The following is a 16138-nucleotide window of genomic DNA, read 5'->3' as shown; positions in this document are numbered from 1 at the left end:
TCGTTGAGGTAAATCCAGAATTTGTTTATTAACTGCCCTCTAGCGGTTGTTGAGTGCATATTTGCGAATAGGTTATCTAATGTGTAGTTCATATCATTACGAGGCGCGCGCATATAGACACGTTACAACAAGCAACAACATGAGCCGGGAACAAGACAGAAGAGCAGCGATCCTTGAGTGCCTTTGTGCCGGTAAATCACCAAAGGAGATTATTGAGTGGATGCTTCAGAAGTGCCCACCATCATGCACACCAAATTTCCAGCAGAGGTCATGGTCCTTGGGGTTATCAGCAGCGAAGGGGTGTTATGCCACCTCATTTCTTTGAAGAAGGTCTCAGAATCAATGCCGATGGATACATTCACATATTGGAAACAGTAGTCAAGCCCTAGATGGACATAGTGGCCGCCGGAAGAGATTATGTCTTCCAGCAGGACTCAGCACCAGCCCACAAGTCGAGAAAAACTCAAGCGTGGCTTCACAGTAATGTGCCCTACCACTGGACACCCGACTTGTGGCCATCCCGGACTGCAATCCTCTGGATTACTACTTTTCGGGCGTAGTTGAGGAAAAGGTTAACGCAAAATTTCATAATACCAAGGACGCGCTGAGAGCCACCATTACTGAGGTGGTGCCCAACGTGGACAGGAAGGAGGTGAAACATGCATGCGGTCGGTTCCGGTCACGTCTTGAGCGAGTGGTGGCAGCTAACAGCGGCTATATAGAATAATTTCTTTTTATAACATATTTTCTATAATATTGCAAAGTTGTGTACAAAATAAATCCTTTTTGTTTGCATTATAAGAGTTTTTAATACTTGTGTCCCATTTTCCGGCTTTACCTCAACGGCCCTGTATATACCTAAAGAGCAAGATGTAAAATCTTCAACTAAATTCGCTTCCTAAATATATCCTAATAAAATAGAATTTCTCGACTTTTATAAAATTGGCGAAATATATTCTCCAGAATCTCTAACTCCTTTCGTACATTTGTTTAACTAGATTTCACCAGCTTTTAGCTTGTTCTTAGAAAAATAGAGACCTGAAGTCTTTAAAAAAAAAAGACCTTTCTATTACATGATCATTCTGAAAATTTTAATCCAATAAAAATGCTATCAATATAGCTGAAAGCTCATGAGTGAAGGAATAGTTAAAAAGAAACATACTTCCAAAGACTTAAGTGACAAAATAAAGAGTTGAAAGGATTTTATACAAAATTAAAAAAAAAAACACATAAAACTAAAAATTATTGTAAAAAATTGCAGAAATTGTCAGTTGCTTTTAAATCTATTTAAAATGAAAAATCAGTTTAATTCTAAAACATGCATACATTACCCTGTAAAAATCTGCTGACTGGGACAGAAATGGTTTTTCGAAATCTTCTTCATAAACACATCTTGAATCTATGCCTAAAATCATCAGCATTTGACATGCATTTTTAATTGCTAACCTAAAAAACACAGAAAATACAGTGAAAAATAACATATTCATATCTTTATTTCATAGCAATAGACAATGCACATCAACATAACTCTCACAGAATAAGTTTAAATATAGCCAGGGCCACATTCAGTCAGAAAGATTTGCAGCAATTTCCGAAGGAATGTGAATCAAGTTTTATAACAGAAAAAAAAAACACTTTCATAGCAATGGAAAAACAAGTTTAGGAGCAGCAAAAACACATTTGTAGCAGAAAAAAGAATATATATTCTAAGAGCTTAAAACAAAAATTAAGGGACAAAAAATATATTTAAAAAAATTAGAAAAAGTTTTTGTACCTGAAACGAAGTTTATATAAGCAATAAAGGGAGCAATAAAGCCAGTGTTTAGAGCCAAAAGCAATAAAGGGAGAATTTAGTAGAGACTTAGAATCTCTACTAAACAAAATATTTTTAGAACTATATTAACAACTAGTGGCACCCCGCACGGCTTCGCCCGTAATAGAAAAATTAAAGGTCTTTTGGTTCGCTTGTATATTTACAAATGATGTATGGTGAATTTTCTCGCCAATTGGCTTGTACCGACGTTACAGTTCCACGTTATGATAATTTCGTATCTCGCCAATTGGCTTGTGCCCATGTTACGATTCCACGTTATGATAATTTCGTAATTTATGATAGTTTTTTTTTCTTAAAATTTGAATAAAAAAAGAACCACATCGAATTTTCGAAAAATCGCTTCGAGGTGCACACCCCCATGCTACATACTAACTTTGTGCCAAATTTCATGAAAATCGGCCGAACGGTTTAAGCGCTATGCGCGTCACAGACATTCTACGGACATCCTACAGACATCCTACAGACATCCTCCGGACAGAGAGACTTACTGCTTTATTATTAGTAAAGATTAAACTGCAATGTTATATAACAGTGGTGGCCTGGCCCGCCGGGACGTGTCTCGGTGCGCCCTTCACTAAAGCGCCCCACACCAGAAGGGGAGTTTTTTCAGTTATTTTAGAGAAAAAAAAAGAAGAAAAAAGAACTCCTCTTTGGGAAGCTATAGAATTTCTACAAGGGCGCCACCAAAATTTTGCAATAATCTCCTGTTAATGAGTTGAGGTTTATTTTGACAGGATGTGCTTAGTGTTTACAAACGTTCTTCACTTCAGACATGAATAACACACATACCAGTCACTACACAATTACGCTGTTCTCTGGGTAATTCTTGAAACATTTCAATTTGTCAAATTGTAAATAATTTCTGCATAAAATGTTATGAGATGTACTCATATAAAGCAAAAAAAAACGTTAAAATTTAAGATTAATCTCTTTCTTTCCTGTTTTTTTTTTTGTTGAAAGTTACAGAGAGAAAGAGTATCTATGATAGTACTGCCATGTGCAGGTAAACGGCAGTATCTACAAAAATGAGTTTTTGAGCTATTTGAAGAAACACATTTTTGATTTCCCACAAACATCAATAAAATATTGAAATTTGATTTTAGGCTATTCTATATGTTTATATCGAAACTAGCATTCCCGTGCCCGGCATTGCTCGGGTATTGGAATCAGCAGGGGATAACAGAGCTTGGTGAACCTTTACGAAAATCCCCTATAATAATTACTTATTACCTATTATTTTTTCGAATTGTGGGAGGGTCCCGGGCCCCTGGACTCCTTATATATATATATATATATATATATATATATATATATATATATATATATATATATATACCCTAGTCCTTAACCAATCCTGAACTGCCATTAACAATAGCTTTTAAAGTATTGATTTTCTTTGCAAACGCAGGTCGTCCACATTTTATTATTATACCTATGTTTAAGCAAAAACTTCTTTGTATACAACATTTTTTTTTCTGGTGCTAAAATGATTAAGCTACTTGATGAACTCACTCTGGAGCAAGTTACATAAAATTTGCTGTGTGAAAAAGTCTTCTCCTAAATCGATCACTGCTACTTTTAATGTATGACCTTGGTTATTGCAAAACAAATTTTTACAAGAAACTGTACCCTTCTAAATTCAAAAGGATTGTCGGTTCGAGATGATGTTCTTAAAAACTTTGTTTCCAGTGCTAAAAAAATGAAAGCAAAAGACAGCAACATTATTATTTGACTTGAAAGAAGCCTCGAAGATTCACGCGAGAAATAAAAACAATATCAAATTTAAAATTCGCTATCTACAAAAAGTTGAGATGAAGTACTGAATAATGATTTGAATGGAGGAAAGCCTTCGAAAATCAGGGATTTAAATTTCAATTACAGGTTTTAGTTTCACAGAAATTAAGGGGTTTTAATTAATTTCTCCCGAACTAATTGATATTTTGAAAAATCCTTTCTTAGTGGATACTTTCGTAATCATGTGGACATACTTGCCAAATTTCAAGTCTGAGGTTTCAGCAGTATTGGCTGAGCGTTGATATATGTATATATATTATCTCAGGACATTGATTTTTATATATTAAGATATTTTATTAAAATTTTAATTAAAGCAGATACTGCCCTTTACCTGCTCTTCGCAGTGTAATTTTCATGCACTTTTGACTGGTAATCAGCAGTAACTGCACAATGTACTATTGAATGACCAATAATTACAAATTCAACATAATACGGAGCAGATATGTCATTACGAAGTATATTTATTGCAAAGTGACTAATATATACATATTTTTAAAAATAAATAAATACTGTGTATACACTTGACATAAATAAATGAAATGTAACTTAAAAATAAAATAAAAATTTATTTTCTTACACAAGTTTTTATGCCATTATAAAAATAAATTAATAAATATATATGTATATTTATATATGTACATATGTTGGTTATAAATTTATTATTAAAGAAGACATAATATTAATAGGGTATCGACCTACATCTCACTTGATTTAAATTTAATCCAAAACACATTTACGTACCTTCTCAGATACCAGATATACTTGCTGATTTAAACAGTCCTTGCAACAATGAACTCATTTTTGTGTTTTACCTTTTTAAACACTGAATGCAAAAAAACTTCAGTATTTTTTTTTTTTTTTTTTTGGTGCATCTACTAAATCTTCTGTCATGTTTCTTTTTAATTCGAATTCATCAAAGTCGCGGACGAAGGGGGGGGGGGGGGCAGACATAGAAGTCTTCAGCTGAAAATTATTTTTTAGGAAATCAAATTCCTTGAACTGATTATATTCATGATCCACTATGTAAAAGAGGTTCCGGGAACCTCAGCGAAACTCAACTTTGACGATGTTCTCTACGTACGGTCTTGACATGGATTTCAATTTCCACTGAGATTGTCCTGCAGATGAAACCACGGAAGTTATTTGTAGTCATGCTGATGACAGTCATTTTGTTGTTGTTGGGGAAGCCACAACCTTGTTCAAAATCGTGAAAATCAAATATATTTACTAAAAATTCAAATACTGAGAACAAATAGTCTATAAGGCATATGTTTTGATTGCTTACGGCATTATCGAAAACTCCTTTATGTTCCTGCGTTGTAACTTGGCAACTAGAAGATTCTTTAGGCATTTTTAAAAGTACGACAAATTGCTTAATGTTCCGCACTTTGCAATAAAGCAATAAATCTCCATGAAAATTTAGGCGAAAGAAATGCTTCGTCTGTTAACAATGGCTCTCATTGAACTACTAAAAGTGCAGCAGCTTAGTATATACTAAAAATTGTGAAAAATATCTTCTGCGACAGAACAAAACAAATGGAACAGAATCGTTCTGTTGCTACACGTTGATTTATCGTCTGCCAACCATTACTTGTATTTACTCATATGTTATCTTCTATAACTGTATATTAGCAAAAACTAATTTTGTTTCATTGTTTTTAGAACACGGATATGAAGAATCAAAGATTCTTTTTTAAATGTTTGAGGGCTGTGAAATTACAAAACGTTTTCTTCGACTTTATTTGAAATAAAGTATGATTATTTTTCCCAAGTATCTCCCCTTTTTAAGTATCTCTTGCACTCAAAGATGAGAGGCGGTAATTCCCAAATTTTGCACAGTGATAAAATACGACCTGGTACGCATATCTACGTCTAATGAGAAGCAACTAGGAATCATTTTGAAAAACGCAATATTCTCTAAATTTGCCGAATCAAGGAAATTTTTGAGAGGTCACACAATGACCTCCCATCGGGGCGTTACTGCTTGAGTTGAGTCGAGCTAAAAAGAAATCGCGAAAACCGTTTATACCTCTTGGTTCAAGTTTTGGCGGCAATTCATTTATGTTCCATTCACCGGACAATGGTTATGGGCAGGTATAGAGCAGTAAGTATTTACTGTTGATTACCTGCATAATATAGCGATAATATCAGTTACTGATAATCACCACTGATAAAAAAAATGCTTTTATTTAGCGCTAACCAAATAAACATGTTTGCACCATAAAACTGAAGAAATATAGATTTTAAAAATGCGAAAAAAAAAAAAAGAAAATGGAAAAATTTGCAGTTAATGCCATTTACCCTCCCACGGCAGAACGATCATGGGCAAAAAATTTCATGAAAGCCAAAAAATTTGAATTACTGCCATTTGCCTGCCACGGGAGAAAGTTTCCGTTCTGCTGTGGGCAGGTAAAGAGCAGTTAAGTACATTCTGCCAATTACCTGCAAAATGTAGTGACAAAAGCAGTTACTGCCGTTTACCAGACCATGGGTGAAAGTTTCCTTTCTTCCGTGGGCAGGTAAAGAGCAGTAAGTACATACTGTCGATTTCCTGCAAAATTGTTGGGAATTCAATCTGATAGCTCAATCAAAACCCGAAGTTCAAAGAACTAAAAGCAGTATCTAAGCAAGCAAAACCAACTGAAAATTTGTGGAATGATCTGCTCGGGAAGAAAGGACATACAGACACATATTTAACAATTAAATAAACATTTTATTGAACAATAAATATGTCAAAATATGGAAATATTAACAAGTGTAAATAAAAAATTCACATTTCCCAACAATTTAATAAAAAAATCCCCCCAAACATATCAGTAGGAAACATTTCTTTAAAATAGTATCATTAAAGTTCCAGTAAAATTACATGACTAGTTTAATACAAGTACCACCTTGAGTTCAATGCCAAAAACAGAATAGTTCAGACGAACGAGTTAAAAGTTCATACCAAACACGCTATTCCTTCCTTAAAATCTGGCACAATCATGTGAGGGCGCGATCCACCAATTTGGATCCCATATAAAAATCGTCCGAGGCCATTCTATGCCACCATGTTGAAATAAAAAAAAAGAAACCTGTCCTCCCGGACAACAGGAACCATCCATCCAACGAACATCCAATCCAGTTCTCGAGCGTGAACCTTCGATGGCCCTGTTTACTAGGCCTTTTCTCAGCAAAAACGACTTGATTTAAACTCTCAATTTTAGAGAGAAAATCCCTTACTTAAAAAATCATCTCAAGGCAACAACTGGAACATGCCCGCATTTCTAGCTGGGCTCAACAAAAAACATCCATCTTTCAAAAAGAATCCACTCTACAACGTGGAACTCCGGAGCACACAGCTCCCAGGCACAATCTCAGCACCTTAGCAAAACATCGGACTGCAGTCACAACATGGTAAAACAATAAGAGGTGAAACAATAAGAGAATGATTGATTGAGAGTTCACACTTAAAGAGCATTCCCTATCTCCCTACTCGATGGCGTGACGCATATCAAAAAGCATGCATAAATTATATTGATGAAACTCAACACAGTTTACAATTTAAAACTAAAATCTTTAAAATTGTTTCCCACATGCATACAGCAAGAGTCTACTCAACGTCTTTCTTATTACGTCACATCATCGTGGCGAGTCAACAAATGCATGCAACGCATGCAGGGAATATTGGCTCTGGGAAACTATTCGTGCACCGGTAAATAACGGGATGACATTCTAAGTTCGAAAAAAGAAGGAAGTAAGTTTTGAGAACTTTTATAAACCTTCTAAAACTTTAGGAATTTCTCCAAGAAAAAAAAAATAATGGCTATAGGCCAACAAAAATGTTGCTAAAAAAGCAGTTAATGCTAATTACTACTGATAAAAATATGCTTTTTTTTTCTGGGGCAACCAAATATGAGTGCGGCAACCAATGTTTTTACCATAAAACTATAGCAATAAAGATTTCACAAATACAAAAAAAAAGGAAAATCGAAAACTCTGCAGTTACTGCCGTTTACCTGCATACGGCAGAGTACACAGCTCTATTGACTAATAGAGCCACATATGGTTAAAATTAGGCAGCAGAAACTTTACAAAATTTAAATAAATTCAGTTGGGAAAAATATCTAGCTAATTAATTACACTAACAGGTAAAACAGCATGATTTTTTTTTTGCCGTAATTATTGCATTCCTTTTTAGTACTGGGTTTCCTTACTGAAATAAATGAAATAAACCATAGGATGAAATTTATGACTGAGGGAAATATTTTACCTGTCAACTGCTTCACCTCTCCTTTCTCTCATCACCATATCCAAGAGAGTTTCACGCAAATGATCTCGAATGTATCCATGACGAACAACTTGATCTCGAAAAATTATTAAACCAAGGTTATAAACATTATCTACATTGTTTTGTTGAACATAGACTCGATCCTACAGAAAAAAAAGTTCCTTTTTCAGTAGCAGACATGATATTAAGCAGTAAAAAATTTGAAACAAATGTGATAGATTTCAATGAACTATCATTGAACAATGAATAATTTGAAGCATTAGGTCTTAAGGAACAATTAAATACAACATCCAAGATTCACACTTAAAAGCATAAAGCACATTTACGTCTAAATGAAAAAAAAATTATTCGCAGCAGTTTTACATTTTTAACACTTTTTTATCTACTTCTTTTAAGATCTTAATTTTAAACAATCGACATACCACTTTATTTTAAGCAGCCATCCTGTTAATTGCAAATACAGTAGAATCTCGAATATCCGAGTCTCAAAAGTTCGAGGTTCTGCTTAGTTCAAAGGTGCTTACTTTATATATTCAATTAATTTTTTTAGTTCCAAAAGAATTATTTTCATTAAAATCTGAAACCAAAAATCTTTTACGACTGTCTAACTAATTTAGTTAGTTACACAGTAAATAATAAAAAATACATTGAGAGGCTGGTTGCAACAACACTCCTTAAGTGACACGAACTATTCATTGACTACTAAATATGGATTAGGAGATGACTTGGAAATAACTTGATAAATAAAATTGACATTAATTAACCACAAATAATGTCTAAACATGCCTTTTGGAATACGCAATTGGAATGAAAATAGAAAATTTACTAATTATCTATATTAAACGAATTGTTTCTACAAAATTTCAAAACTTTTACAACTAACAGTTTTTGTGTTCTGCGACATATATACAAGCACATAGATATAGACGTAATGACAAAACTTATTGAAATGAATATGGTCATTGTCAAAATGCTTGCTTGCTTGCATACAAATTTGCACATAAACACGTGCACAGACAAAATTAAGAAAAAAATTCAAAATTTGTTAAAGGTAATAAAAAGCGAAATTCATGCTGAAATTTCAGTGATAATGTTTTTCGTGAAGGCAATACTTCCTCTTCTTTGTACAAGGAAGTAAAAGGTGCTCCTCTTATGTCATCGAAAAGTGTAAAATTTTAATCTGGAAGGATTTTGCGAACAACAAGAGTTTTCAGTAATCCGAGGTGGGTGAGCCCCAATTACCTCGGATTTTCGAGACTCGACTGTATGTCAGTATTGTTGCAATTTGTATTTCACAAAAGAACAAAATTCTTTTTTTACTTCTTCCCCACCAGAGGATAACTAATCTAAGGCATATGACTGGGGATCTGTCAACGTTCAGGTTGAAGAGCAGGTTAATTTTATTCGAACCCTGTTATTTAAATTTCTGGAAGCAGAACTTCCAAGCTAACATGACTCCTGTATGGATAGCTAAACTCCTCTTATTTCAGGGTAGTTCTCAAAAGCTGGGAACAAAAACATTGCTTTTGAGCCATTTTTAAAATTTTGGAATTTGAAATCAATTTTGCTTTTATTGCATAGCATGTACACCTAGAACATCATACACAAACATAAAAAGACAGCAAGTATTTATAAAAATTAATAAATAGCAAATTTAATGATCGGTCTGAAGGTAACAGACTTTGTACATCATCATAATGAAAGTTTCAGTTTTTGAACTTTTCCAATGAAAATTTTATCTATTTTTAAATTCTGCAATGAAAAATAAAGGATTTATGAAATACATGAATGACCTTATATACTGGTCTTAAAATAATAAAATTTTGTTATGGTTTCGTAGAATCCGAAAAAAAACCCCATTGATTTTGCCAGAGCAGGTGATAAAGTTGCCAAACCGACACTTTTGGCGAAAACCTGAATTCCTCTCTGGTAACCCTTTGCTTATTGTACGCTGTGAGTTGTCGCCAATCGGGGTTTGCTTGGCAATTTTTTCCGCCTTTGTTTACTATTCTTTGCGATCATAACTTGAGTTTCTACTGTTATTTATGTAATGTTTAATGCATAACGTATTAATCGTGCAAAATACCAATGGATTAAAGAAATTAACATTATAATAGCCTTTTTTATTAAGGTTACAAGACAGAAGATCATATTATAATATTGAATAAATGGACAGAATTATCGGCGTCTAGATCGTAACGCAATTTGGACATCTCACATATATCTTTAAGAAAAATGATTTTGCTTCAAAGATACTGCATAAAAACATATGAAAACACTTTAAAATGATTAACAATTGATTTTGAGGATCGAAAAATACCTTTAAAACATATAAATCATACATTTAGTACTCAAATAGCATTGTCAAGATCGTAACTTTTGAACATACATGAAACTTCCAACTTCTTTTTTCCTAAAAATTTTTACACAATAAATAATCAGTCTTTAATTTTTTAATTTGTAGAAAATATTATCAAAAAAGTATTCAGTTTGAGATTCATACCCTTAATTTTGTTTTGAAATGTTTGGAAATAATTTAAAAAATTTTTTTTTTTGATGGTACATTTGCTCAGTTAACATTTTGAAAGTCCAAAATTGTGCCTTTTAGCAAAGAAAATATTTTTTTAAGGGTATTTGAAGAGCATTTTTTCCATAATTTATGTCAATTCTTGTCTCTATACAGTATTATAATTTAACTGAAAAATTTTTGAGTCAATTAAAATGAAAGTTATTTGGTGTTGAAGCTTCAAAGTTGAGGTCTGTGTTTGTTCCCACCTTTTGAGAACTGCCCTTCAGAAAATTAACCTTCCAAAACAATGTGATTCAAACACCAAATTAAAAATACATCTATCAATCCTTTTTCCTGAGGAATCCATAAATTTGTTCTACTGGGAAAAATACCGGATATAGTATTCGCAGAATTCAATCTCTGTATTCCATTAGATGGTACAAATAGTTAGTTATACTGACAGCAAATTAACCGAGTTCACACTGATAAAGTTGGGATTTTCTGGTCCTTATAATGGAATGGTCTTTATAATGATCTTTGGCTGCCTTTTCAAGTTCAATTACAGGCTGAGAGAACAAACTGCAAGAAAAGTGTATAAATACATGATGTATTTCGGGATTAAAACTAACTTTTTTCAAAATGTTACTTGCACAATTTGTTTCTGAATAGAGGTAAATGTATGTCTTAGAAAAATAGAATTTTAATAATATTTCATAGAAATATTAAATTATTTTTCACATCATGCTTGAGTAAAAATGTTTGCATGATTTAATAATTAAAAACATAAGTGGCAAAGCAGTAGTACTGCCAAACTCAAATTCCTTGTGTAAAATTTCTGAAATTGCAGGCATCACGCAATGTGTTGCCGATATTTTAATTTGATTGAAGTCAATACATACTTAAATCACTATACATATGATGTACTGTCAGCCCCACAGAATGGAATATCCTCGGTTCAAGAAATATTATTTGATTAAGCAGGGAAATTTTATTTACCCTTCTAAATTGACAACATTTGTCTTAAAACGTAATAATAATAATAAATCTATAGCTATATAAAAGAAATAATTAATGTTATTAGGAAAAAAGTTTTTGAAACAAGCTAAATAAACAAAATAGTTTAATAATTACTATGTATATTACAAGTACGTAAGAAAATTATTAAAAGTAACTTACAACATGAGTTATGAAATCTTTGTTTAGACACCTTTTTCCAGTGCATAATTTTTTTGAAAAATTCCATAATAAGGTATTTTTTCTGATTCCCTTTTCCCCCTCCTCGATCACCCCATCTTACATTTAACATATATTAAATTATCATCATCTAAAATATGTATATTTATTCGTGTTATTCAATTTAATTATCGACTGCACTATTTTTTTTTTTTTATGATGAAGACAAAAGAAATTTGATAGAAGAGTGGAAACATTTTGATGGATTATAAATGCTATTTTTATTGGCTGTTGTCGGCGATAAATATTACTTTATTTTTAAAGTCGATTGTTCTTACTTATTTTTTTCTAATTTATTCAAAAATTTTCTCAGCAAAAATATTTGCGAAAGCTGATTAATATTATTCGATTAAGTGGGGATCTATAACATTGCGTCTATTGGGAAATATTCGGTTCCAGGAGGTTTTATTCGAATAAGCAGGGTATTTGTTTATCTGTTGCCTGATAAAGCGAGGCTGACAGTATCTATGAAAACAATATATAGATACAGAGATATGTTTTACGCTCATACAAGCACATTTTAAAGATTGTATTTCAAATAAAAATTTTCACATGTGACCCCTTTTCCAATAAAATTTAAAATATCACTAAGAATGCTGATTGTTCCTTAGATTTATTCAAATAGCATTACACTGATTTTGACGAAATAATTTCCTTATGTTTTATTTTACTTTCTTTATGAATTCATAGACAAACAAATAAGAATACAAAAAGAAATAAATAAGAGCACCAAATGGTGCCTGAAACAGGAGAAGGAAAATTTGGAACTAAAAAAAACTCCGATATCTCACTACAATCTCTATTTATTGTTCTGTTCAATTTTCCTTCAATCAAAAGATATTAACAATATATAAATATTAATTAACTTCAACTTAAATGTGTTTCAACTGAAGGCCATATGCAACACCCCCTCCCCCCACTCAAAAAAAAAAAAAAAAAGGCATTACAAATAAAAAGTAAGAAAAAACTGATTTAGCTTTTAAATCGAAAAATACAAAATGCCCCAAAGAAAAAAATGGAGAATAGAGAGCTCATTTGCCTGAAATTTAGTATGTTCCCACCAAAAAAAATAAACTTAATAATTTAATAGCTAAAATTAAGTTTTGCAAAATAAACAGCTAAAATAAAAAATGAGCTAGCTTGTGGCTTACGGGGCTTTTTTCCCTGAAAGTAGAAGGATCAGACTTTTGCAACAGTACATCCGATATTACAGTATTAAAGAAACTTTCCCATTATATTCAAAGAGCCAATTGGTAGAAAATCACATGACCATGTTTGCCATAAAAGCCAATACACTGCTAGTTGTAATTTCCAGAGTTGATGGCAATCTCCCTGTGTTTTCCAGTTTTATTTAAAAACTCTCTGAGAATGCCTGGTTTCCACTGCTTCCAGAGTGAGTGGTCACCCCGAGTATTTTAGTGCAATGTACAAAAAAAAAAAAAAAAAAAAAATCCCAGGTACATGGGCATTACAAAGAAAAAAAAAAGTAAAGAAAAAAACAGATGCTTTTTAAACCCTGGTAAGAACAATGTATTCATCTAAAATTACATTCATTTTAACAGATTAAATTGTATTATGATTCTTACCATGTACATCAGAATATCTCTTATCATAACCATGCTGGTTTGATGATCATTCCAGGCTTGATTTAGTGTTTGAAGAAAATTGTTTCTTAAAGATGACAAAACATCAACACGAACCTTCAAAAAAATTTTTAAGAAGTTACAAGGGGGAAAGAAATACAACAGAGGATACAAACCACAATTAAAACTAAAGCTATAAGAAACTGCCTCGTTGCCGGAGCTAAGGCCGAGTTGCAAACAAATACCAATAGCTAAATAATTCTGAAAAAAGGCTCAGTAAAAATAAGCATAAAATATATTTATTAGCGGATTAATAAAGTTTAATGAGCATTGAAAATGAAAAATCGCCAACATGAATGCAATTTTTCATGTTGGATTTTTTCCAATAGAAGTTCAAAAATAGAAAACAAAAGAACTCTTTAACAAATAAAACAATTTTAGGACTGTATTTTAATCTAATCATCATGATCAATATTAATAAGTAAGACATCATTGTTTGAACACTTGAGTAAATTTAAAAATGGCGGAAATCAAAATATTCGATTTCGGACAATTTTTGAAAATTTTACTTATTATTTGCCTTTGATCACAAGAGGGCTTAAAACAATTTTAAGCTAAATTGTTTCAAAAAATTGAAAATGTCATACTTTAGTGGGAAATAAGGAGACAACACAGAAAACTGAGAAGCTCCCATGAAAAATTAATTGTCAATTTGGCAGTATGAGAATGTTGAAGCAAAATGAGTATCAAATTAAAATAATTTTATAATTACAAACATATATTTAATTAACAAACCTTATTTACAAGGTGATCAGTTACAACTTCTCGAAGACCAGTATATAACCGCTCGCCATATTTATGCAAAACCATAGTGTATGCATTGCGGTACAACTCTTCAAAACTAAGACCACTGTTATTTTTCTTCTGGATTTCTTGGATGGCATTTTTAAGAAGAGACCAGATGTTCTGGACATATTTCTCATCCATCGTCATCTAAGAATCAATTTGCTCCATTAAATAATATTTATTACAAATGTTTTAAGAATAAGTACAATTTAATATTCTTTCAAAGTAAATCTTACTAGCTGTTCGGACTATTTCTAACATCAAAAATTAAATTGACAATTCCACAAAAATGTCAGTGTGAGCATTAAAATATCAACATTAACAAAGCTCTTAAGCATTGTATATTACTTGAAAGCATGAAATATATATTTTTTTAAACTGAATTTTAATTCATAATTTTTTCAATGAAAACAAACTGTAAGATACCTCTATGTCCTTTTCGGATTTTTTTGGGATGATTTGGTACATTTGTTATTAATCTTTTCCCTAAAAAAATGCTAACAAAAATTTTAAAAAAAGTTTGTGTATTTTGTTATATTCAAAATAAGTACTGACAATTAAATGTAATAGCACGAAACAATACACCAGTGTTTATAGTAAACAATACAATACACAATGGTGAAAAATGAAAGGAAAAAAAATATGTTCCCAAAATCAAGAAAGAGCTGTGCTATGGGACAAGTTTTGCACATAAAAGATAATGTTTCGATCGATGTTTTGCACAGCTAGCAGTGAGCATTCAGGAGGAAAAAGAAAAAAACAAATTTTACTTTTGACAAATTTGAATTCCAGCAAGAAAGAAAGAGGTTCTCGAAAGCAATAATGATTTACCTAAAGCATTCATTAAAACTAAAGCATAAATTATCCATACTTTCATACATTGAAAGTTTTATACATCTTAATGGGTGTTTTACATGAAAACTGGAGGCAGATTTGATCTCAATGAAGCTGAGAGGGCCAACAAACTGGTAGATAAAAAGAATTTATCTCATTAGCGAGTGTTCTTAGCCCAGCTTTAGGGCAGAGTTCTGCCTTAACCATCGCATAAGGGCGGTAACTTACTGCTAAATACGCAAGCTTTCTTTGCCTTCAATTCACGAGTTGAATCGCACCTTGCTGCGGATGATCGCTAGTAAGAAAAATTTACTTTATCTACCAGTTTGTTGGTGCACTCAGCTTCAATGAAATGACATTTACCTCCAGCTTGGTTATTCACTACTCCAGACCGATGGAATGAAACAGCAGTCTCTGGATATAACCATACTGTGGTGTATTGCATGTACTTTGAATAGGGTATTGAAAACAGTTGCAATGCAATATAGTTATGGTCTTGAATTGATAAATTCACTTCTAAAAATTTTGTTCAAGAGTACTTTTCATGACACATACACCAATGGAGTCTGTGCATCAATTAAAATAAATCACTTACTGCCCTGAAATCGCCACCTTAGGTAGTGGAACAGGTTGCTTGCCCCAGGAAAAAGCCTGCTCCATCTATATTGCTTAATAAACTTGAATGCAGCTCAATTTAGGATCAACAACTTCACTGAGATTGAGATAGGCTCATTTCTCATTGCAATTTAAATTATTTAAGTTGTTAAATATTTAACATTGATGGTGCTAGGCTAAAAGAAAAGCGTAAAGGTCAGGGTTCGGAAATATCATGATATTTTAGAAAATATCAAAAATATCCGATATTTTGGTATATATCCAATCCTATATATCCAATATTTTCAATCAGCACAAACTAAAGTCTTCAAAATAGTAAATGCATCCTCATATCACTTTATTTTTTTATATTGTTATTACAATTTGTAGACTTACAATTAAGGTTTTTTTTTTTTTATTATTTATGTCTAATATTTTATTTAACATTTTTAATCAATTTTAATGGTGTTAATTCAACATTAGCTGTTTTACTCATTTTTCTTGTTACTAAGTTTTTCAGTTATATGATTCAAAAATAAAAGATATGCATCAGTGCACAGTCAAAATATATTTCCTTTTTTTCTGGACCAATGTTTATTTAATTAGGCACTTACGATATGATTTAAAATTGTTACATTACT

At 32.0% G+C, this 16138-nt stretch overlaps 1 protein-coding gene across 1 annotated transcript in view; it reads right to left on the bottom strand.

Annotated features, from left to right (window-relative positions):
- The window catches only part of LOC129234121 (cullin-3-like), an 86924-nt gene that overhangs the window by 69377 nt on the left and 1409 nt on the right, over positions 1-16138 (bottom strand). The window contains exons 2-5 of the mRNA XM_054868012.1: positions 14019-14216; positions 13227-13340; positions 7881-8041; positions 1332-1446 (exon numbers count right to left, since the gene is read on the bottom strand). Of these exons, the coding sequence (XP_054723987.1) occupies positions 1332-1446; positions 7881-8041; positions 13227-13340; positions 14019-14216 (588 nt within the window). The remainder of the gene's footprint in view (positions 1-1331; positions 1447-7880; positions 8042-13226; positions 13341-14018; positions 14217-16138) is intronic.

This window comes from Uloborus diversus, chromosome 1 (genome assembly GCF_026930045.1).
Source record: "Uloborus diversus isolate 005 chromosome 1, Udiv.v.3.1, whole genome shotgun sequence".
Classification (NCBI taxonomy): domain Eukaryota; kingdom Metazoa; phylum Arthropoda; class Arachnida; order Araneae; family Uloboridae; genus Uloborus; species Uloborus diversus.
The sequence above is the reverse complement of the archived record's forward strand: the minus strand, read 5'-3'. Positions and strand labels throughout refer to the sequence as shown.